A 23,320-nucleotide genomic window follows, 5' to 3' on the forward strand; every position below is an offset into this window, starting at 1 on the left:
AGCAAGTTATCTATAATGATTATACATCGAACAGAAATTTAGCCCATGCAAGGTTTCAGCCGGAGTGATTTTCTACAGTAGCGAGTATTTTGAGCCTTATATGATTTTGAGACAACCCCCCACTTTGTATTTTTCGTGATACTGATAACATTTGCCCACCAAACACAGAACATTTTAGAAACGTTTTTTAAAGGTTTCAAATAAGTTAGTGTCGAAAAAACGTTTAAGAAATGTTTTTAAAAGGTTAAATTGAAACGTTTTCTATAACTATAGTAGAAATGTTTCTGCAAACATTTTTTAAACGTAAAAAAAAACATTTTTTCAAAAATGTTTTTGATGAACATAAATAATACATTTTAAAACAACGTTTTTAATTTTGTTTTTTAATAATGTTTCAAAAATGTTTTTTAATAAGTATAGAAAAACTTTATAAATCATGTTTCCCATATCACCGCAATATTTTTGTTTTTAATAATTACTTTCAATTTTTAATCTACAAAAAGTCATCTTCGATCTGTCGATATGATGATATGATATGTCAAAAAAAAGTTCTTGTAGTCTAATAACTGGTTTCTTTTCTGTAGAACCGGGAACCAGTTGTAACTTATTAGTTAGTTTCGTATTTTATTTCTATATTTCCCTTTATCGCATTTCTAAAGTATTATCATATTCGAAGATAGATATTTTAATTGAGAAACTGTATTATTTACGACAATAATTTGTATTAAAGCAGAATTCTTCATTAGATAAAATTTGTTCCAAACTTCCGGATACTCTCACCGCCTTTTTTAAATTGGGAAAACAACGAGACATGCTAGAAGAGTAGTTCTACAGAATAGCGTTTAGTCTAAGAGGTATGTATAAAATCATTAATCAGTCGATGTATTTTGTAGAAATTGAGACAAATTACTGCATTATTTTCTCCATGACATTCGTATGATTTGCATGAGTCTATTTACATGATTAACAGATTTAACTACTACAGGCATAAATTCACATTCACCACTGCATGATGCCATCACGTGTCAATTTGCCATGCCCGGTGTCCTAACACTCCCTGGTGTTGGGGTGGGGATTGTCCTTGTAAATATTGAACTTTGTAAATACGTTAGTGACACATCTCCATTAATCCCGATAGGGAGTGTACATGGATTCCACTGTACCCTCGCAGCTCTCAAGGGGTTCTTCGGATATCGGAGGAATTTACCAGTACATACATGCCTCATGGGCTACTGGTCTGACTTTTACACGAGTAAAATAAAATTAAGCCTCCGAAGACAGCATAATTAATCATTTAAACTACCCAGAGCGTAGTCAAATAATAATGATGTTTTGTACGGCTTTCTTATTTGATAAAACAAAATGTGGACTCCCTCCTCCAACTTCGTAGCAACAGCAAAAATAAAAAATATCCTTTCAAGACGTCATTTTTGTTTGGACTACCCATAGCCGTGCTGCCAGTGCTGGGCCTCATTTTACAAAATATCTTATGTCTGACTAACACTGACTAAAATTGATTGTAACTTGCCAGTCATGAACAATTCAGTATACCGCAAAATGTAACTGCATTTGATACGTTACACGATAGAAACATATTGATAACAGTTAAAAAGTAATTATAATCAAATGTTATAGTAAATAAAAATATAACGCAAGGACACCTGACGAGGATGAACGGCCTTGGTCGAACTTGACCTGAAATATGACATCGGAAACACCAGGTGTAATATCATCAAATTAAAGAAATTCATATACGACCAGTGTTGATTACCACGGCTCATTTACGTTGGGAAAATCCTTTCAAATAAATAGATGTGTAAAAGTTTATAATGTAACCACAGAACAATCTACCGAGATAAGGTCAAAGTAGATTTTAACAGTTAAAGATAATATATATTAATTTAAAGTAAATATATATAAGCGAAACATGCTATATATATGGAAAAAAAATTTGGCATTAACAAAGCATTAACAGAATAAACCTGTAATTGAAGACAAACATTCAAATGCATATACAATTGCATATAAAGTATACACAGCGATACATGAAAAATCATTATAGAAACTCGATAAGACTCGGACAAGAAATAAAATATCTTTTAGGCAATAATATTTGTAGGTTTTGCTAAGATTGGTTCATGGACACGATTATTTATAAAACAAATATTTGATTTCACGAAAAATAAATAACAACAGGACTAAATTGTAATTTTGTAGGTCCAGTATTTGGTGTCACAGGGTGGTCACAGCCCTTCAAACTGTATAGGAAGGATGATGAAAAAGGTGTGGCACTAATCAGTTATGGGCCAAATACAGTCTGAAGGGACAAAAGGGAAAAGAGGCATTCACAGGTCACCCTTTGTGCAGAATAATCATGAGTAAGTTGATTAAGAAAATATGTCGAACATTTAAAAGCAAGTGCCATTAATATAGATTGGATTTTTTATCTGACTTTAATCTCAAAAAGAATTCATATGATGAATATGAATATAATGTTTCTCACTTATTATTTTTGATAGAAACAGAGTGCAAAGTTACATAAAGTTATTATATATATATATATAAAAGTTTAAGGAAGTTAAAAAAAATAATGAAATATATCTTTTTAACTCTGTAATACTTTTTCAGAAAGTTGTGCAAGAGTGTTCCCAAAATCCAAGGTTGCCGATATGGAGGAGGTCTTAATTCCTAAAACAGGCCCCACACAAGCCATGAGGACCAAAATATAAGGTATTTTTCAATTGAATAGAATAAAATATACATTTAAGTGGAAGGTTTTATTTATTTAAAAGTTTATTTTTGCAATTTGAATATCTATACACAAATTTCTGAGTCATTTATAGCAATATGACATTTGCCAACCATGCAGAACAACTGTTTATTTAGAGACAATAGAATAATACATTGTTATGTTCTTGAGGATGGAATTATTGTCTTTAACCTGCAAGTAAAACATTGAGATTTACATTTGTAGCAATTGCTTTTGACATGTAAATATTATTTATGTTTTTTGCCTATCTTAATAATTACTTGGATTGCAAAAAATATCCTAATGTCCCCTTTATAGATTTAATGAAATAGCTTGATTAAAAGGGAGTACAACAACTAACTAGGGTTAAGAGTTATATGCTAAACAGGGTACTTGGGAGTACTGATATTCTTAACAAATTGCTTTTTATCATTTCAGAAACCTGTAAGAAAAGGACTGATGATATTGCAAGAAGAATTAGAGTCTGAACAAATAAATCTGTTTAAAAGTACTTGATTCTACTGATTTTAGTCCTGTCAATACTGTTTTTTTTTTTGTTGCAAAGTATTTAAAGATGTTTATAAAACTATATTCCAATTTCTGCAACAATTAAAGCTTTGGTTATAAACTAGATCATTGATTGAAGTTATTATGGTAATTTGTCAAATTCTCGGTTTTAGAGATATGTTATCTCCTTGTCAATGCAAGAACCTTATTGATTTGACTTTCAAGGTCACAGGACCAAGTTTAAACAGTTAGAGGTTGACAAGCTTTGCTTTGGCATAGTTGTTTTTATAAAGAATATCTTCCTTCAGAGCTTTGGTGAAATGGTGAGTGTGGTCGCCTCAAGTGCGGAGGTCGTGGGTTAGAACTTCGGCCCGGTCAAACCAATGACAATAAAATTATTATTTGTTGCTTCTCCACAAAATGTGTTAGAGCAAAGACTTCTTGGCCCGTAGTCAGAATAATGTGACATGTCTTCCTGCAAACTTGCCTTGTAGGCTAGAACCAAAAAATCTGGCACAACATGTTGGTCTATGTCTATGTTGGTCCACCATTTTCTACATAAGAAAATGCCTGTACCAAGTCAGGAATATGACAGTTGTTATCCATTCGTTTGATGTGTTTGAACTTGGTTTTTGCCATTTGATTATGGACTTTCCTTTTTGAATTTTCCTCGTAGTTCAGTATTTTTGTGATTTTACTTTTTTCTATTACAAGGCAGGGTATTAATTTCTAATAATCATGTTCTCATCCAGAATATGCATCTGACTTGCCACTGGTCGTTAAACAACCAACCATCCATCCAAGCTTATGGAGATGTTGCTTTTTCTTCAACTAAACACGTGCATTACCAATTAAGAAATGGATGAAATACAAAACACTGCACAATCAATTATATATTTTTAAACCAAAGTAATGGTGGTCGCACTAATGCATCATTGTTACACAAATGTGTTGAAAATGTTTGTTGGAGGTTGACAGAAACGTTTTTCATAAAACCTTATTTCAACGTTTTCTGAATGTTCCAAATAACGTTTCTTCAAAATGTTTTTGAAACATTTATAAGAGTCTACAAATTTTGGTTTTTAAAACGTTTTAATAAAACATTCTAGAAACCAAAACAAAACATTTTTAAAACGTTTTTAAAATGTTGAATTGTTTGCTGGGTGGCTGCCTAATACATTAAAATCTATGTTTTCTTATGTAAAGACTCTACCTTCATCGTTGTCTATTCGTCACTATGTCTGTTATGCATGTACATGGTCGTATTCACCGGTTCAGTATGCTGCTCAACAATGGCGACCTTGAAATTTCTGTTGTCCGATTATGGCGCCAAACTAGAGGGAAGCAACTCGCGCCAGACAAAATTACCGTATTTCACCAAAATAATCGAAATTTCGCTTTTTTATAACAAACAGTAATGTGTTAATCTCATTTATATTCAGCTATCGTCCATTGATATAATTACAAACATTATTTTATTAAAGCCATCAATAAAGAATTCACAACAAAGTAATTAATGGAGTGCATTGAAATCAGACCTCATGGGGTAGAGGGGTTAAACAAAAGCCCGTAACTTTTTTAAAAGCCTGGTGACCCCCATTTTATTTTACCTTCAAATGCTCGAAAAATTCATAGCTTTGACATATCTGTTTTTAACAAAAATCTACCGGGGAAATTTTACGAAAAATCGATTTCAACAATATTTTAAGCCTTAAACTGAAATTAGAAAATGCAAAATATAGACATAAATCTGAAAATAAAAGGATATTTAAGTCTAAAACAACCAAGGGAGACGTTTACATTTCAAATTTTAATGTTTTTTTCACATAATAATCATACTGACTTGGTTTCAAAAGTCTCTGAATTTGATGGAGCCGTTATTGTTGAAAGGGTGGAAATGTTTGAAAATAGGGTCAAAATCGCACATTTCGCCTCCATTTGAGGGGAAAACGAGCCTGGTGACCCCCTTTTTTCTTTGCATTTTTGGATTCAGCATAAAAAGATCTACAAAATATGAGAAAATAACAAAATTCTACCGGGGGTCCTTATTGGGGTAAAATCAATAGTTAAGGACAAATGGTACAAACAAATATTCGAAGACTAATAGTCCTTTAGCGACGGATTGTATCAAGTTGTACTAGTTTGTACTAACACGAGTAACACAACAGGTGGCACATGTGGAGGAGGATCTGCTTATCCTTCCAGAGCACCTGCGATCATCCCTAGTTTTTGATGGGGTTCGTGTTGCCCAGTTTTTAGTTCTCTATGTTGTGTTTTGTGTATTATTGTTTGTCTGTTGTTTTTTGTTTTGTTTTTTAGCCATGGCGTTGCCAGTTTGTTTTCGGCTTATGAGTTTGAATGTCCTAATAGTATCTTTCACCCCTCTCTAATAAATATGTGTATGCGGATTTTTGATAGTACGAGGTGGTTTCCAATATAATCAAATTCGTGTTTCTTTCAATTAGAAATAGAAACTAGTTGAATGTCCCTTTGGTATCTTTCTCCCCTCTTTTAGATATATATAATATGTACGTATTCTACACATAAGCAGGGCACAAGCTACCTCAAACAAGTGGCGCTTATGACTTAAACATAATAAACCGAATACATAAAGAGTCCACAAAACTAACGGTTCAGCGACACATACTCGACAAAAAATCAGAGATGATCACAAATGATGTGTGTTTGTGAGAAAAAGGGGGGGGGGGGGTTAAGTTGTTCCCCTTTTATAAACAAATAAAAAGATTTCCTTTGAAATAGAAGTGCAAAACAGAAAAAAAAATAATCGCGTTTTACTTAAGAAAAACAATGGAGTTAATGTTTATGATACAGTTGCAGAGATGAAGAAAGAAACAAACTTTGTTATTTTCTATAGATAATGATATTAAATGTTATTTTCCTTCACTAGATATGGATATCGGTAAAGCAATTAGATCATATAGATTTCATTAAAAGTAAAACGTTCAGTGGTCGCTTATTGTTCGTTGTAAATATTTGGATTACTCAAGAACACTCACAGCAAACGACAGGACATCAACACATGAATAAACAATTTACTGGGGTCATATTAAACAATTGGAACAAACAAATAAAGGAAAATAACATCTTCGACTGTTCAAAACATAGTTCTTGTAAATTTAAGTTATTGTTTAAACGTGAACTTTGAAAAAAGTATTTAGTAGGTCGTGAATTGTTCCTTTCTTTTGAGTAGTGAGTGAAGGTTTCCTTGGGGCAGCGTCAGTCCAACAGCACTGGTATCCCTCCAATCGTAATCATAGGTAAAGCTTTTCTTGTGTTTAATGTGCATGTATGACTTAACCTTCATGAAGCTTTGACTTCTCAAAGTCAGATGTTGAAGTTTAGTAATAATATGTTGTCGTCTTGTGGTTTATATGTCCTTAATTTCATCCTCATTTGGAAAGACAAAAAATGGTACCTCCCGTACAGTATATGATTATATAAGCAGAAGTTAAAATAAACCATTTTGCAAATATGATTTTCAATCTGTGAACATCCCTTAAGTATATTTTCCTTTGCATAGCATGTAAGAAGCGCGTGAACTGTCACACAGCTCGGGCATACTGTATTATCAGCTGTCGATATTGGGTAATTTCAAGTGTTCTGTTAATGGTTCCTTACAAGAAAGCAGCTCAAGTGGGTTTACACCTGTATTTAAAAACACATTGTAAGTCGCATTGTCATCATTGCAAGGGCAATAATAGTTTTGTATTGAAGTCTTAGTAGCCAGACGGTAATGAAGGGAATAAATCTTACATTGTAGTTGCTATTATATAATGCTATAGTAAAAGGTCTAATATTAGCATCATACATACTCCAGTGCGCAGGACACTTCTTTCAAATGAAATAGCTTACATCAGCTTATGAGTTTACAAAATAAAACAACAAAATTCGAAGTGCATCCAACTTAAATATATATCTAAATGGAAGTGTGCCTGTGTTTCAGTCATATTCAATGTGCTAAATGTTCGTACTTTATATTGTCTTTTAACTGTTTCTATTTGAGCGCCACTGGTGAGTCTGGCGTCTGGCGTACAAAATCATAAGCCTGGTATCTTTGATAATTTTTTATGAATATGAAAATGAAAAGATGACTAAAATTGATCACAATCTTGATTAACAGAATTTAAACAAATATAAACAAATACATGGAAGCAATATCACTTTACAATTTATATTTACACTTTTGAAATAAACCAAGTACATTTTCAATAACTTAATAATTAATATCTTTCTTCAAATTTCATTTGATCTTTCTTCATCTTTTAACATATGTGCATAGCATAACGAAACTTTGGTTTTCATTGTTGCAAATTCCTGTATGTCTATAGGTAGTGAGTTGTAGTTCGAATCATTTTCAAAATACTGGCTTTTGACTTTAAATGGTATTGGCATTTTATCATCTGTCGCCACATTCTCAAAGCAATCTGTAATAAAAATGAATTAAAGATTTCATATATTTTTTCTTGTGTCGAAATGAGTCTTGTTGGTCAAATGGTTTTAATATAATAAACTAGCGGATCAAGCTAGATAAGCGGATATGTAAAAATGCAATGCGATTTTTAATTTAAAACAAAATAACTAGATAAAGAGGCCAAATTTGATCTCGTGAGAAACAAATTGGATCTCTTATTAAAGAATGTTTTTTAACTTCAAGTTTTAACTTTAGATTAGGAAACTAAACTCTCTAACAATAAAAATATAGAAAAGTATCAATTTAAAGAAAGTGTTGTATAAATTGTTAAATATCTGGGTTTTTTTTTTTGTTGATATTATAATGTTCGGGTTTAATTTCCTTTTTCAAAACTGAAATGTCATACAATTTGCAGAATTAATCGGAAATAAGGGCATAGAAAGCAATATTGAACTACAGATTATCACTCTGGACTGAAAAAAACTGTTCTTGCATTTCAGTGAAATTGGAATAATTTAATAAACTTAAAAGATAATTAAAGTAGTTGATGTGAGTTTTCTTTTCCTTTTCCTGAAAGACTCAGCTCAAGGATATTTAAAAAAGATAATTATATTAGAATCTATATAATAGTAAGTCACAAAAAGGTATTATAAATACATGTTACGACTTTGACAAATAATGGTTTGCTTTTTTATCATTAGTTGTTATTGGCTTTGAACTAGCTGTCAGTAACTGCGAGTACTCTCAGATCTGTCTTTTTGTTGTGGGGATGTATTAGTACCCTGCCATGTCAACTCTGTGTTTTTGTTAGATGTAATTCTATTTGTATCCATCTGATGAGTTAAGCCTTTTTCAACTGATTTTTAGCTCACCTGGCCGAAAGGCCAAGTAAGCTTTTATCATCACTTGGCGTTCGTCGTCGTCTGTCGTCGTCGTTGTCTTTTACAAAAATCTTCTCCTCTGATACTACTGAGCAAAATGTAACCAAACTTGGACACAATCATTCTTGGGGTATCTAGTTTAAAAATGTGTCCGATGATCCCACCCGCCAATCAATATGGCTGACATGGCTAAAAATAGAACATAGGGGTAAAATGCAAGTTTTTTCTATTATTTTGAAAACTGTTAAATTTGAGAAATTCTGACAAGGCGAAAATGTTCAGAATGTTGAGCTCTACCAACTGTTTATGACAACAAAATTGTCAGGCGACTTCTTATAGGAGTTATTGCCCTTTCTTAAAGGACAATTTTTACCAATTTTTTGCGTTTTTGCCTTATATCTTAAAAATCATAATAGATATATTTTTTGTAGATAGAAACTTAAATAAGCAAAAATGATTAGCAAGACAAGATCTACATTTAAGACCATCGGAGGAAATTTTCTGACGACTCCTTATTTAAGTTACTGCCCTTTAGTGACGATTTTTACAATTTTTTAGCATTTTGCTCCATATGATAAAAGATACAATAGATACATAGAAACTCTAAATAACAAAACCGATCAGCAAGGCAACATCCACAAATAAGTCAAAGTTTGCTGATATAGTTAGTAGACTGTCACTCTTCATAGGAGTGTTTGCTCCTTAAATAAGGATTTTTTTATCCTCTTTTGTGTTTTGAGCAAAAACTAAAGAAGATAGAAAGATCCTAAACAAACAAAATGATCAGCAATACAAGATCAACAAAAAAGAATTCTTTGTTATGAACTCTATTCTTATCTACAATGTTGGAGAGAGTCCATTGCTGATTATGCACATAGACCTAGGTGAGCGACACAGGCTTTTTAGAGCTTGTTCTTGTGTTGTACTGTTACTCCACTGTCCCAGGTTAGGGAAGGGTTGGTGCCTTCATACAAGTTTAACCCCGCCACATTCTGTATGTGCCTGTCCCAAGTCAAAAGCCTGTAATACAGTGGTTGTTGTTTGTTGCTGTGAAATTTTTTTTTTCGTTCACTTTTTAAATTGCTCGGTAAGACAAAACAGTGTTGTATCGAAATCTGCAAAAACGGAAAGATTATCCTTATTAATTTACATAGCTACCTTTAAAGTTTTCTGCCAAATGACCATGACCAGATTCTCCAAGAGCTTTAACAAAGCTAGGAAGTGCGTTCTCACCAAGAATAGCTAGAGCATCTAACATTCTCAATATTCGATGACTTCTGTTTTCACCTGAGTAAATATATTCTATCATATATGGTGACATAACTAAATGTGTCTGTAGGTATGGAACCACATGCTGTACGTCTATGATATCATTGATTAGTCCCTGTGTTTGTCTCTGAAGGATTCTTTGGTGGTGCTTTGGCATTGGCTTATCTATAAATATACATCAGTACTTTAGGTCCTACTGTAAATACTTTTCAATTAAATTATATCCGACTTCAAAATTTTGTATTTTAACATTATGATGAAAATATATTGACACTTATTTTACAACGATATCAAAGGATAAAATTTCGATTTAATAGAAATTTTCACTTTATTCCAATACTTTGCAAAACACCAAACCTTGTGTATGCATTTGTTCTTGCTTGTGGTATATTGAATAGAACTTTTGCTACACTATGAGTATCATCCAAAGCCATGGCGACAACAGAATGTTTATACATTGTAATGGTCGATGGATGCTATAGGGACAATTTTAAAAAGTGTAGGTTATAATTTGTTCATCAAATATTTCAAACTTCACTTAAACAATCATACTGAATTTTTTATAATATTATCCCCCGACATAAAAACATTAAAAATAGCCTTTTTTTTATTTAACTTGACTGCAAAGTGAGTGTTGCTAATTGTTTTTATGCAAGTGAAAAGAGTACTAAAAAGAAACAATTTTCATTGGCTACATGATCCCATCTCGGGACAATAAGATGGACAATGCAATTTGTTGGTTATAATACTATTCAAAAATCCATGTTTAAGGACAATGGCGTACTATTGGTTCTAAATTGTGTCAAATTTTGTAAGTTAAATGCGCATAGGGACTTCAAAACCAATAAAAAGAAAAAAGCACTATCCTAATCATATACAACTTTTAAGAGGCAAATAAATATTAAGCTTTTTCTAATTATTTTTATTGAAGAAAAGTTTAGGCAAACAGTCAAAGCAGGTGTTGCTTTGGTAATGGAATCTTTAGAAATCTGTAATCTACAGTTCCTGAACTCAATGAAAATAAGTTAAGGATGTCATTTTTGATTTTAGATAGTCCATTTTATATTTCATATCATTTGTCATACACAGAGCCAAACATCTTACAAGTGACGCATCACGCATCTTAATACATAGGTTATATCTATGTTAGATTTGAATAAAAGTGTATAACAATAAAAACCTTTAAACAACTGTTACGGTAACCATTTTTTTTGTCAAGGACGACAAACGATCATGTCAACTTTGATGCAGAAACGTTATTTATAAGCAATTAAAACGCTAAGACTCAAAAAGTATGTCTGTTTTAAAAAATCTTTCATTTAAGGATGTACTTAGTTTAAATTAAAAACATCTAGAATTTAAAATTGATACTTCAAGTCAGAAGAGCATAAGTAAGGAACAAAATAAGCTAAAAATATTGATAGGTTATGGAGCTCCTTTTCGAGATATTTATTTGTTTTTAAAATGGCGGGGAAAAACTGACTCGGACTTTTACCTTATATTTGCATTGGTATTATTTGAGTCTCAAATCGAAAGAAAAGAAATCTAGAATCTGCTTAAATTTTGGTTAATGAACTTTTATGTGTTATTGAAGTTTTATATGAAAAGAAAAATGGTTGTTATGGGGCAAAATATTTTACCCTGTATCGTAGGAAAAAAATCAAGGAGTCCGAACATCTGACAAAATTCATAAACCTGACCTAAGTAATTCCTTAAGCACATTGAACTAATTTACTAAGGAATTCAAATTAACAAAAAAAAGTCATTTCCATAATTCTAGCATTTACTGCATTAAAACACATCATAAATAACTTACCTCGAACTATGTCGATTCCAATCTTTCTACATGCTGTGCTTAAGCTTCGCAGCGACACTTCTTGATCAGAACTATACCAGCACTGAATTATTCTCCAAAATTTCTCAGATGATGTAAGAGAGCTATTGCCTAGCTCAATACAACTAGGAGAAAGACCAAGGACAGGTATTAGTTCTAGCCAACGAGATCCTAAATCAAAAGAATGTAATTAGAAGAAAATGTTTATAATCTGTAGAGATAATTGATATATCGCTTCAATTGTTTCTGTTCTTTCACACACTTGGGTTTCAAATATTCGGCTTTGAGCGTTCCTCGGGAATGTAAATCCAGAAAAAAGCTACGGAGGCATGACTTTTATAAGGTTTTGTTTTAATTTTTTTTATATACAATAGAGTTAAAGCACTGATTTGATATATATTTTAATGTCCGAACTTCTATTACATACACAAGCAGGACATTAATTTTATTAGTATATGTGAATACTGGAGTTTTTTTTCAAATCAAGAATAATACTTTTAAGGATGTATTCTTCTGACGTTTCAGTCTCGTTGAAATCTCGTTCTGGCATTATTTCCAAAACATGTGATACAAGTGAAAAATAGCAATGAATTTAATAAATATCATAATCAAACTTAACTCTGTGAAAAAATTGTGTATTTACAATAAGGACTTTTTGAGTAATAAATTATTCAAATTTTATTACCAATCAAGTCAGTCTTTTTAGCCAAAATTTTGAGAAAAAGGGTGAGGGGTACAAGAAATGATTTTATCAGAAACATGTACATTCCATATCACTTTTTCTTTTCAAATTTCTTAGGTATGTATTTTTTCAATCATTTATAACAAAGAAGTTGAAATAATATGCATTTTGTTCTTAAAACAGAGACAAATCACAAATTTACAAAATTGACAGCATGGTAAAGTTGACATGAAAAAGCATCAAAATATGATTAAACTTTCTTATATTAACACCTACCTATAGTTTTTTAAATCAAATTTATTCAGATTGGTCCAATTCATCTTTATTGAAAGTATGAAAAAAAGTTTAATGTGGAACTGTGATTTTTTTCACGATAATAGCCAAAAAATGGGTAAAAATTGATGAAAAATGGGAAAATCATCAAAATTGGGTACTTTCAAAGGGCCGTAGCAAAAAAAGAAGTGCACCACCATATGATTTTTTCTTCACCATTTATTTTTTGACAATCTTATAAACCCAAAAATCGGGTTAAGAAAAAAAGTTTAATTCTAGAAATTTTTGGCTCCTCAGAGGTGTACATCCTTAAATCAATATTATTTTAAATATAGTAATAATTACCAATAAGACTTGCAAGTCTCTGTAAAGCCGACTTTATATCTTCCGGCAATGATTTCATTTTTTTCTTCTTGGTAATTTCAGGTCTAAGTTGAACAAGTATCAACAGACTTTTGACATCGTTGCTTGTCTCCAATGTTCGCTCATCAATCGTTGATAATAGTTTGGAATGATGGTTTAACTCAGTAGTTACAACTTGAATCAGTTGTTCTATGTTTTCTTTCACTGATGCAGTGGTATCTAACTTTGTAATATGGCCCAGTACATCAATCATCTATAGTTAAATTAGCAACATTAAATAATGTAATTTCTAAGACAAGATACCTTTATCAATAGTCTCTATGGTGCCTTATCGTCGATTATGACTCGGAGACAGATTTTAACAGAAGTATGACGACGGATGTCACAAGTGGGGCAGGAACTGTTTATTTTACAGAAGCAGCTTAGTTCATCTCCATATTTGGTACAGTTCCTGTTGCTCAAGCTTCATTTATCTATGTACTGTTTTGTGGACTGTTGTTTTGCTTTTCGTTAATAAAAAATGTTGGCCTATATGTTGTCTTTGTTTTTCTTTCGGGTATAGATTAAAATTTTCCATTTGTTTTTCCCCGTTTTAGATAATAATTCGTTAGTCATTATATGTAACAATAAGACTTTTATGAGAGGAACCTCTATATATTTCTATTGACTAAACAAATATAAAAAATATTCTTCAGAACTAAATGTCATCACGGAAAAGGAAAAGAATTAGATAAGGTAAAAAAATGAAATTGCAGGCTACTTAGGATAATTTCTGCCATGATACTTGAGGGTATTTAACATTAAGTTTCTGTATATAATGAAGATATTGGTATTAATGCATACGAGACAACTATCAAAAATAGCTTTGATACAAGATATTATATTTATTATTGGTATTCGGTGTCGTCTTTTCTTATGAATTATAATATACTATTACGTCAAAAGTTACAGAAGCTATTGAAATATAACTTGAGAAGTAGTTAACAATTATTATGGATCTATTATCACTTGATTTTTTTGTATTTATACTTGCCTGTTTCTCAACACTATTGGACCGCTTACATTGTTCCTTGAGATTTTTTTCAGACGCATCACAAAGTTTTCTGTATTTTTCCAATTCCCTTTTGAGATTCTTGTTTTCCTCCTCCTGACTACTATATAATATTCCAAACTTTTTCAGCTCTTTCTGATATTCATCTTCTCTATCGCGTCCTAAAATGTCTGGCTGGTTTTGTTTAATAGCTTCTGACATATTTGCTCTTTTTGTTTGGAATTCGTTTTGTTGTCTCAAATCCTTTAGTTCTCCTCTTTGTAAAGTATTTAAATGAAGCATACCTTTGTAATTGTCCAAACTTCTTCTCACAGACCCATTACGTGTGAACTCCGTATTTGTTCGGTATGATCTTCTCAGGCTTCCATTCCGGCTAAAACAAGAGTGGGACTGGTCTTCAGTATCAGAATCATCAGTATACCAATCCTCTAAATCTTTCTTACGGCGTTTCCTAAACAATTTCCTAAAACTCATTGTTATATAGGAAAACTGTAGATAATGCTCTGGTCAATGTATTATTGACTTACTTTAACATGTTTATACTTGAATGAGTCTTTTTTCTTCTACTTTTATAAAATAGTTACTTATAATGTTTCGGTATATCTCTGCAAAATAAAAATAAAATATTTTAGTATGTTATTACTATAGATGATGACAGTATATATACTAAAATCATTAACACGCACGTATTTAAACAACAGTTGTTGACCATAATTATTATCATGCTAGCCACAAAATGAAGAAATTTGACATATTCTTAAACTGCTCCAAAGTTCGACGTCATTGTTGGATTGTCTTTTTGAATTTGGTTTGAAAGTTAGGTTCTAGTGGACCTTTTTGTTGTGGATAATGCCCTATCTACTTTCGGATTACCTTACCATTACGAGGGAGAAACAGAACAGTGCTCACGGATCAATGGCAAGTCTTTGTGTGTCAGTCACACGGCCGTCACTCGGCTAACCGAGAGATTGGTCGGTTAATCTATATCGAGTATGCGGCTATATCGGCGGTTGGTCTGTTAATTGGGTTGGCTAAAGTCTGTTAATCAGGTGTTATCGAGAAAATACTTGCAAGTTCAGTATGTTTCATTGTATAACTTTTTAAATATATTTTTTATCATAAAAATTATTCATGTCTGACAAAACAATTCAATGTACTGAATCCAGTGGTGTAATTTTTTTTTCTAGCTTCGATAAACAATCAATAAAATGAAAAGGCGGGGTACTCATCAATAAATTTATACACATTTTACACACACAAAATGTACACAAAATGACAACTTGGCTGAATTTACTTGCATGCAATATTTTGAACATCGAAAACAGACAGGCATTATGTTTGTTAACCATATTAATATCATTGTGTGAAAAATCTACACGAAAATCTGTATTTTGGTGATATTAATCAATTTTTATTAAAAACCTGGTCTGTTAATGGGTCGGATGTATAAAACCCGGTCTGTTATTTGGTATGTTAAGAGTTATGAATGACAATGAAAATATAATTTGATTGCTTTATGGGGAGTTATCGGATCAAATGGGTAGGCTCAAGACGAGTGGCTAAAATATACGGAAACAACACATGAACAAAGAAGCATAAATTTAGACAATGGAAATTGGAAATTGATAAAAATGGTTTCAAAAAGTGTAATATTAAAGTAATATTAATTTCATTCAAGAATGGTCGCATATATCATGTGAATTATGTTTCGTTGTTATGAATGACACCAATTTGTCATCTACATTGGTAACCAGTATATACATCATTTTTATAGTTCGTTCTTAGTTGTACTATTATACCACTGTCCCAGGTTAGGGGAGGGTTGGGATCCCGCTAACATGTTTAACCCCGCCACATTATGTATGTATGTGCCCATCCCAAGTCAGGAGCCTGTAAATCAGTGGTTGTCGTTTGTTTATGTGTTACATATTATTTTGTTTTTCGTTCATTTTTTTTTAATATATAAATAAGTCCGTTAGTTTTCTCGTTTGAATTGTTTTACATTGTCATTTTGGGGCCTTTTATAGCTGACTATGTGGTATGGGCTTTGCTCATTGTTGAAGGCCGTACGGTGACCTTTAGTTGTTAATTTCTGTGTCATTTTGGTCTCTTGCGGAGAGTTGTATCATTGGCTATCATACCACATCTGCTTTTTTTATATCAGAGATAAACGTCGTAATGTAACTAAACATCAGTAAGTAAAATATATTGGGATGCTAAAATATAAAGAATAGAGAAAGAATAATGAGAAAAATAAATAAAATGTAGAGAAAAGTGACATAACAATTTAAAGAATACAGAAATAAACAACACCCCCAATCCGGACCCTCATGGTATACACGAGAATCTGGATGGAGACGCAGAACATAGAATAATAGATAAGGACAGTAGAGAGTGATGCATTGCTAAAAAAAGAGAGAAAAATAACAATTGTTTAAGAATACAGACATGAAACACCCCTTTTTACTATTTAGACCCTCCAAGATGATTGTTAAAACAATTTTGGCATTTATTCCACATCTCCTTATTTTTAAATTAATAGTATAGACAACGATATCTATATAGATGCTTTGCAATTTGTTTACTGTATATCACTTTATGTTATTTAAGACTGGAGTCTGGAGTCCGATAAATATTGGCCTCCTGTCAACCGCTGAATCTGATAGCTCAGTAAATATTGTAAAGTGCAAACAAAACAAAATTTCAGGGAGAGGGGGTGGTTGAAACAGTAACGGATTGCGATGTACTCAAATTGGTGACAAATCCTAGAATTTTACAAGCGCACAACTGCAGTTCTCCTCTGCACTTATGTAGAAAGGAACTAAACGGAATAAAATGAATCAAAAATTAAGATAATCAAATGTAGCTGCATTCGCTTCTTTCCATTTACTAGTACTTCTTTAGAATGTTTTGTAAACAACATATGATTAAGTAATAGAACAAAAGAACCAATTGGATGATGCTGTCGAATTAGGGTTTAACGTCCAGTGGCAAATAGCATGTCCATATGAGAACGACAACACGTTATATGTACCTGGTGTTGTATAAGACAGATACTTTCAGTCGGATTTTTGAACGTGCTTCTTTGAACAGACATAAAAATCAAGGCTGACTGAAAACGTTAATAATAAATTCATGCATATTCCAGCGGCCAATCCATATCACGCTATATTGCAGTGACACACCTTTCAATAAAATGCAAAGAAAATCAAAATAAAAATGCTCTTACTACAAGGATACTGTTGCACCGTATTGTCATTTTTTTTTTACTCAAGTACATCTCATTCTTAACTTTTTTAATGGGAAATTATAAAGGTAGCAAAACTATTGTCGTGGCTAAATAACTCTTAACTGACACAATTTTAATTGTCCAACCCATTAACAGACTTTATTCCCCTAATAGTCACTAAAACGTGGTATTACTCACGTTATATTACAATTATGAAATATTTACTAATGTCAATTTATCATTTAGAACCAAAGTACTATTTTGTGTCCTTTAAATGATATCTTAAATTGTTTGTTTCGCCTTTTATTAAAACAATTGCTATGCGTATAAGCATAAATACCACATACTTGCGCGACGCCTTTTAGCTTTACTGAAGTTTGCGCAGACTATGAAATGTTTTTACAGCTGGAAAATGTTCTATGATAGAAACCATTTTGTCAGACACTTTTCTTTAAATTTTTATTTGGTTCTTATAATATGCCAAAAATCTGTATATTTAACAGAGTTTAACATTTAAATTGTGCGTTTTACTTTTAACAGACGTATAACCGACCCGATTAACAGACCAACCGCCCATATAGCCGCATACTCAATATAGATTAACCGACCAATCTCTCGGTTAGCCGAGTGTCGGCCGTGAGTCAGTAAGCTTCGTATATGTAATTTTTAAAAAAATATTTACAAATGGATTTCTAAGTATTTGTTCATATATATATATATATATAAATATGCTGTACGATAGATAATAAATTGGAATTGGAATTCTATATTTTATGTACACCATCTAATTTTTATGCATGGTTGTTTTTCAAAGATTAATCTTAACCTTTTTTTCAAAATTCATTAATTCGTTATAGCTATATTTGTTTACTACTAATACATTGCGATTCATTTAAATCGTCAAAGTTTGTTTTTTTTTTTTTACTTTTCAATTTACATCGCCATCCAAATCCAGGTATGATACTAACGACTATGAATTTTCATTTACTGGTACTTTTTCAAAATCGTTGCTGGCGGACTGTTGGTCCTCGGGGGAATATCAAAGTAGAGTTTATACCAAAGCTACTGGCCCTCTCGTCGAATGGAACTAAACCAAAAGAATATATTATATTTTATGCAAACATAATAATACTAAATGTTGCTTGTATTGACCATGATGGTACAAATATTCTATTTAACTTTCACTATTGAATAGTAATTCAATCATATTTTTTATAATGTTATATGTATTTATAGAACCACGTACTAGGGTAGATATACTAAAGAATATATTCTATATAAATATTTTGCGTCAACGCTAAAATATGTCTATATTAAATTACAATTTAAATGGGTTTGTGGGTTAACCATAAACAATTAAGTCTCTATATAAATACTCCACTATACAAATATATAAATATATAGATGTGTGCAACTATATCTGATTTAACAAAAGATATTGAAGGTTTTTCTCGAGACTTATATTCGATTTATACACAACATTGATTTTAGTGACGTGTTATGATACGCTTTAATTGTAAAATAGAAATCAATACCTTTTTTGTTTTTGTTCAGAGATTAACTTTAGTTTGGAACTTTGTTCTCTTCGATGGTCTAGTGCACCAACGATGAAATAGTTATTATATTAATAATTTTAATAGAGGGCATAGCATTTCAAAGGCTGTGTTTGGATATACGCCTAAGGCAGCCTATGGTTACCCATAGGTATCTTTGGGTACCCATGGTTTGATATTTTGATATATAGAATATCAAACCAAAGGTACCTATGGATAACCATAGGCCACCTCTGGCGTATATCCAAACACAGCCCTAAAGTATACAGTGGCTGTGTTTGGATATACGCCAGAGGTGGCCTATGGTTATCCATGGGTACCTTTGGTTTGATATTCTATATATCAAAATATCAAACCATTGGTACCCAAAGATACCTATGGGTAACCATAGGCTGCCTTAGGCGTATATCCAAACACAGCCAGTAAGACAAATAATAAGTTATGTGACCTGATTATTATTTCTATCGTCAACATGAGTAGACATTTGATTTGTAGCATCAGTGGCATACAGAAGTAAAAACTTGTCAGTCTCTGGCAATACGACTTGTAGTCTCGTCCTTTTTCTAAAAACGTTTTTCGAAAGATACTAAGGCCTTGTTGATAAATACTGCGTCTAAACTTCACAAATAATACATGATGGTCTTAATGTATAGATTCTAGGTACTGACGCTGTTTATCATCTGAATTACGTTTTATAATATTCTTTTTATTTGTCTTTGTATATTTTTAACATGTACTGTTTAGTCCATTTTTGGTAATATCCTTTAGGCGTGACTAGGTATTTATACATTCCGCCATTGTGTTATTGTGCTATGGTCATTTTTTGTATTCTTGTCTTTCATTTTTGCTTATGTGCTTTGTCTATAGACTGTCTACGTGCCATTCTTTTTTCTTTGTTGACATGATTGTTTGTTTTATAGTGATTAAGATTATAACACAATGTTGACTGCTGCATTACAATGTTTGATCTTTTTTCCTATTATGTCTGTTACGTTTGCTCACACATTGTTGCTAAACTAAAGGAATTTCACGAGACTGTCAGACATGCGAGAGGTTTAGCGAGCTATAATACCAGGTTTAATCCACCAATTTTAATATGAAGAAATGCCTGTACCAAGTCAGTAATATGACAGTTGTTCTAAATTCGTTTGATGTTATCGAGCAATTTGTTATGGCACTTTCCGTTTTGACTTGTCTTGTAGTTAGTTTTTTTTCCCTGTTATTTTACTTTTTGTCAATTTGACAAGTATGACATTGAATTTCAATCATGGATTCGGTATTTTTATTTTACTTTTTGTCAAAGTATGACATTAAATTTCAATCATAGAATATCAAGAGGTCACACTTTGGTTCTTAAATTCGTCTATTTGAAAAGACTCAACACTTGTTAAAACAAATTCTTCATAAAAGTCAATTCAGGCTTAAAACTCAGCAAAATTTATACAGAGATGTTGTCAATACAACTTCATATTTTGTACGTTTTCGAACATAAACCTTTCAGAAAATTAAAACCTTGGCAGCATTCTACGATAAAAAATTATCAGTAACCATACATAAGGTGTCAAGATTTTGTATTTAATCCACAGACACAATATGTTTTTCAATTGTTGCGGCCAAAGTTATCTAGTCTAAAAGATTTAAAAGAATATTGGAAATTTGAGGGGGAAAATGACGTTACAGCACAAATAGGACATAATCTGCCGATCAAAACTTCCGAATATGTGATGTAATGTCCTTTTAGTACCAAAATACCTGGCATTTTAAGATTATTTGAAAAAAAAAAAAAAATCCTATGGACATGCACACTTCCATTATGCGTACAAATAACCTACAAAATGTTAAAGCTGTACATTTGTAGCTCAACAACTAGAAAGGGGTGGGGTGGGGGTGTAGCCGAACAAACCATGTTCTCTTTAAGTATCTAGTACTAGACATGACTAAGTCCAAATACCTGGCATTTTAAGAATATTTGAAAAAACTAAATCATGTGGACGTGCACACCTCTATTGTGTGAAGAAAAATCCTACAAAATATTAAAACTGTAGCTCAAAAATCTGTAGGAGAAGATAGTAAGACAAACCGTGTACCTATATCTGGACATACAGGAGTAAATTATTATGGCCCTCGACATTAGGTCGCGGGGGCATAAACAGTCATTATTTATATGAATGTCAAGCTACAAACTTAGTTTTCCCTATCGAACATTACTATTATCATTTTATGTATAGGTTTATGTAAAAATCAGTCAAAAACGGTTAGTTGAATAAGATATTCTTACTTTTAAATATTTAATTATCAGTACTTAATAAATCCTTTCATCAAATAAAGTAATTGTTTCGAGATATTTTTGTTGTTGTGTAATGCAAACAGTAACTGAAATTACTGGACATTGAACGTCCTATTACAGCTCAGTATGGAAAATGTATTTGATTTTTCTCAAAGTAACTTTTTACGACAGGATTATTTATTAAGATACGATTTACAAATAATTCTACTAAGGGATTTCGTTAACAAATAGTGGTCGGAACATTTGTTTTTGTTCCACAAATTATCTGCAATTAGTGAAACATAAGAAGGCTTTGTTTATCGTCGAAGTCTAATGCTCTCCTGAAAAAAGTATCACATAATCTATATTAATAATGTTTACATCATAAAATGATTTACACTTTACTTTTTCTGTTCTACTATTTAAATTTCCCTTTTCTTGAAACTTTTCACATATAACATTTTGTGGATCAGACAATTACATTTTACTGAACAGACAGGTCATTGAAATAAATAAATGTTATATAGAATTACACGAAATACTGTAAACCAACTAATTTTCGCGAGCGATTTATTTTCGCGTCTTTCGCGAGTAGAAAAATAACACGAATATAAATCGTCGCGAATATGTAAAACTTGGATCTTTCCTCATTTAACTACATCAAGCAAATTTGAAAATCGCCAAATTAAATCGCCCCGAAATGGACAAGTAAAGGCTAAACGCGAAATAAAGTATCCGCGAAAATAAGTTGGTTTACAGTATAATAAACCACCATAGGTTAGGTTCATGTATCTACGTTTGACCCTTGTGTAGACATTGCAATAGGCTACCTGTCGTCCTTTGCACTTTACGAACATAGTACCTTATTATTGTAACAGTACTTACGAAATATCTTGGGAAACTGATGTTGACTTACTGCTAATGTCCTTTATAGATTTAACTTGAAAAATTCCCAAATGTCATTACATCATTCTATCTTTGAAATCAAAATGGTATGTGTTTGAATAGGGTCATACTATGAGGTCACCCAGGTATATTTTTAAAGGTTACTATACTTTATGAGATTTAAATAAAATTAAGATACGTGTGGTATAGCTAGTCTATCTAAGGTTGGGTGTATAAGGTCAAACGATTAAAAATTTCTGTTCCACTGTTTTAAGTTTGTTTTTGTTTTTGTTTTTTTAATTTATGCATAGTTTTGCTTTCTATAACTTAATTTTAATATTATCTCATGAATATTTTATAAGCTGATTAGGTATTTTTCACTCTTAACATTATCGAAATATAGTCTCTTCTTCAGTTTGTCTTTTGAACTATTGACATTTTGCAAGGTTATGCAGCCGAAGTTTATCGATTTATAAATCCTGTTCTCTGGTCTATAAATCATCACGTGGTCCTTGATGATCATGTGTATTTTACAAATGTTGGAAAATCAAAGTGAAAATTTTCAAATGTAATCCGATCATGATTATATTTAATAAAATGGGTGATTCTAATCCATGTATGATTATGAACTAGTCATACTTTATTTGAACTATATCACTGTGTCAATACGAAACTGCGGATTTAAACATTCGTTTAGGAAAAATATTTGGCTATATACATAGAGTGTCCGTGTGTTCGATCGTACAAATCTCCAATTCCTAACAATCCCTTAATGTATGAAGCTTCTGAGAAACTAACAATAATGTGCATCCATATCAGATAGATTTTTGTTGTCCATCAGTTCATTATATTTCAACGTATTTTGGTTGGTTTCTATAACTGTCTACTGTCATTATCAAGTACAGAACATGCAGGGGGAAAATATGAAATTATTATCCGATGTCTCCAGAGTAACAAAGAAAATATTTTCTAATTTCTCTTGCAATATTTTGCCACCTACCAGTCTCAATATACAACTTATGATTTACCGTTCTAAGCCTACATAAAGTTATAATAAGTCTATTGCTTTTATAAAATAATACTATATGACAGTTAAGTGATTTTGTTGATTCTTTAACATCAGTGTGCCATGTCTATTCCTATCTTGTTTGGTCACAGTATATGGCCATGAATCACTTATAAAATACTGTACTGGATATTCCGTACAGATGACAAACCACAATCATCAAGTATGGATTTTCGATTTTTGAACCAAATTATATCATTTCTAAATTTGTACAATGAATGATTATATACTTTTGTAAAGCGTGAAAAATCATGAGAGGCTAATATTAGATTTGAAACAG

At 31.7% G+C, this 23,320-nt stretch overlaps 1 protein-coding gene and 1 long non-coding RNA gene across 2 annotated transcripts; one reads left to right on the forward strand and one right to left on the reverse strand.

Moving 5' to 3' along the window:
* The first annotated feature begins 396 nt into the window (after positions 1 to 396).
* LOC127714468 (uncharacterized) lies at positions 397 to 3,382 on the forward strand. Its single transcript, XR_007987744.1, has 4 exons — positions 397 to 854; positions 2,218 to 2,378; positions 2,629 to 2,730; positions 3,188 to 3,382. It is a non-coding gene; the product is annotated as an uncharacterized LOC127714468 (long non-coding RNA).
* Positions 3,383 to 7,328: 3,946 nt separating this feature from the next.
* LOC127714578 (uncharacterized) lies at positions 7,329 to 22,086 on the reverse strand. Its single transcript, XM_052220646.1, has 6 exons — positions 21,975 to 22,086; positions 14,024 to 14,646; positions 12,973 to 13,243; positions 11,655 to 11,843; positions 9,728 to 10,003; positions 7,329 to 7,701 (listed from the first exon to the last, which is right to left on the reverse strand). The coding sequence occupies exons 2-6, from the start codon at positions 14,513 to 14,515 to the stop codon at positions 7,511 to 7,513; spliced, it is 1,419 nt and encodes a 472-aa protein (XP_052076606.1). The 5' UTR covers positions 14,516 to 14,646; positions 21,975 to 22,086; the 3' UTR covers positions 7,329 to 7,510.
* Positions 22,087 to 23,320: the final 1,234 nt, after the last annotated feature.

The sequence above is a fragment of the Mytilus californianus genome, unplaced genomic scaffold (genome assembly GCF_021869535.1).
Source record: "Mytilus californianus isolate M0D057914Y unplaced genomic scaffold, xbMytCali1.0.p SCAF_9, whole genome shotgun sequence".
In the NCBI taxonomy this organism is placed as follows: domain Eukaryota; kingdom Metazoa; phylum Mollusca; class Bivalvia; order Mytilida; family Mytilidae; genus Mytilus; species Mytilus californianus.

What these genes read in the sequence shown, in the direction of transcription:
- LOC127714578 (XM_052220646.1), bottom strand. Translation starts at nt 14,515, where the DNA reads ATGAGTTTTAGGAAATTGTTTAGGAAACGCCGTAAGAAAGATTTAGAG. An exon ending in CCAATAGTGTTGAGAAACAG is followed by an intron (nt 13,244 to 14,023) that starts GCAAGTATAAAT and finishes ATTTAACTATAG; the next exon opens with ATGATTGATGTACTGGGCCA. An exon ending in GAGACTTGCAAGTCTTATTG is followed by an intron (nt 11,844 to 12,972) that starts GTAATTATTACT and finishes CTTTTGATTTAG; the next exon opens with GATCTCGTTGGCTAGAACTA.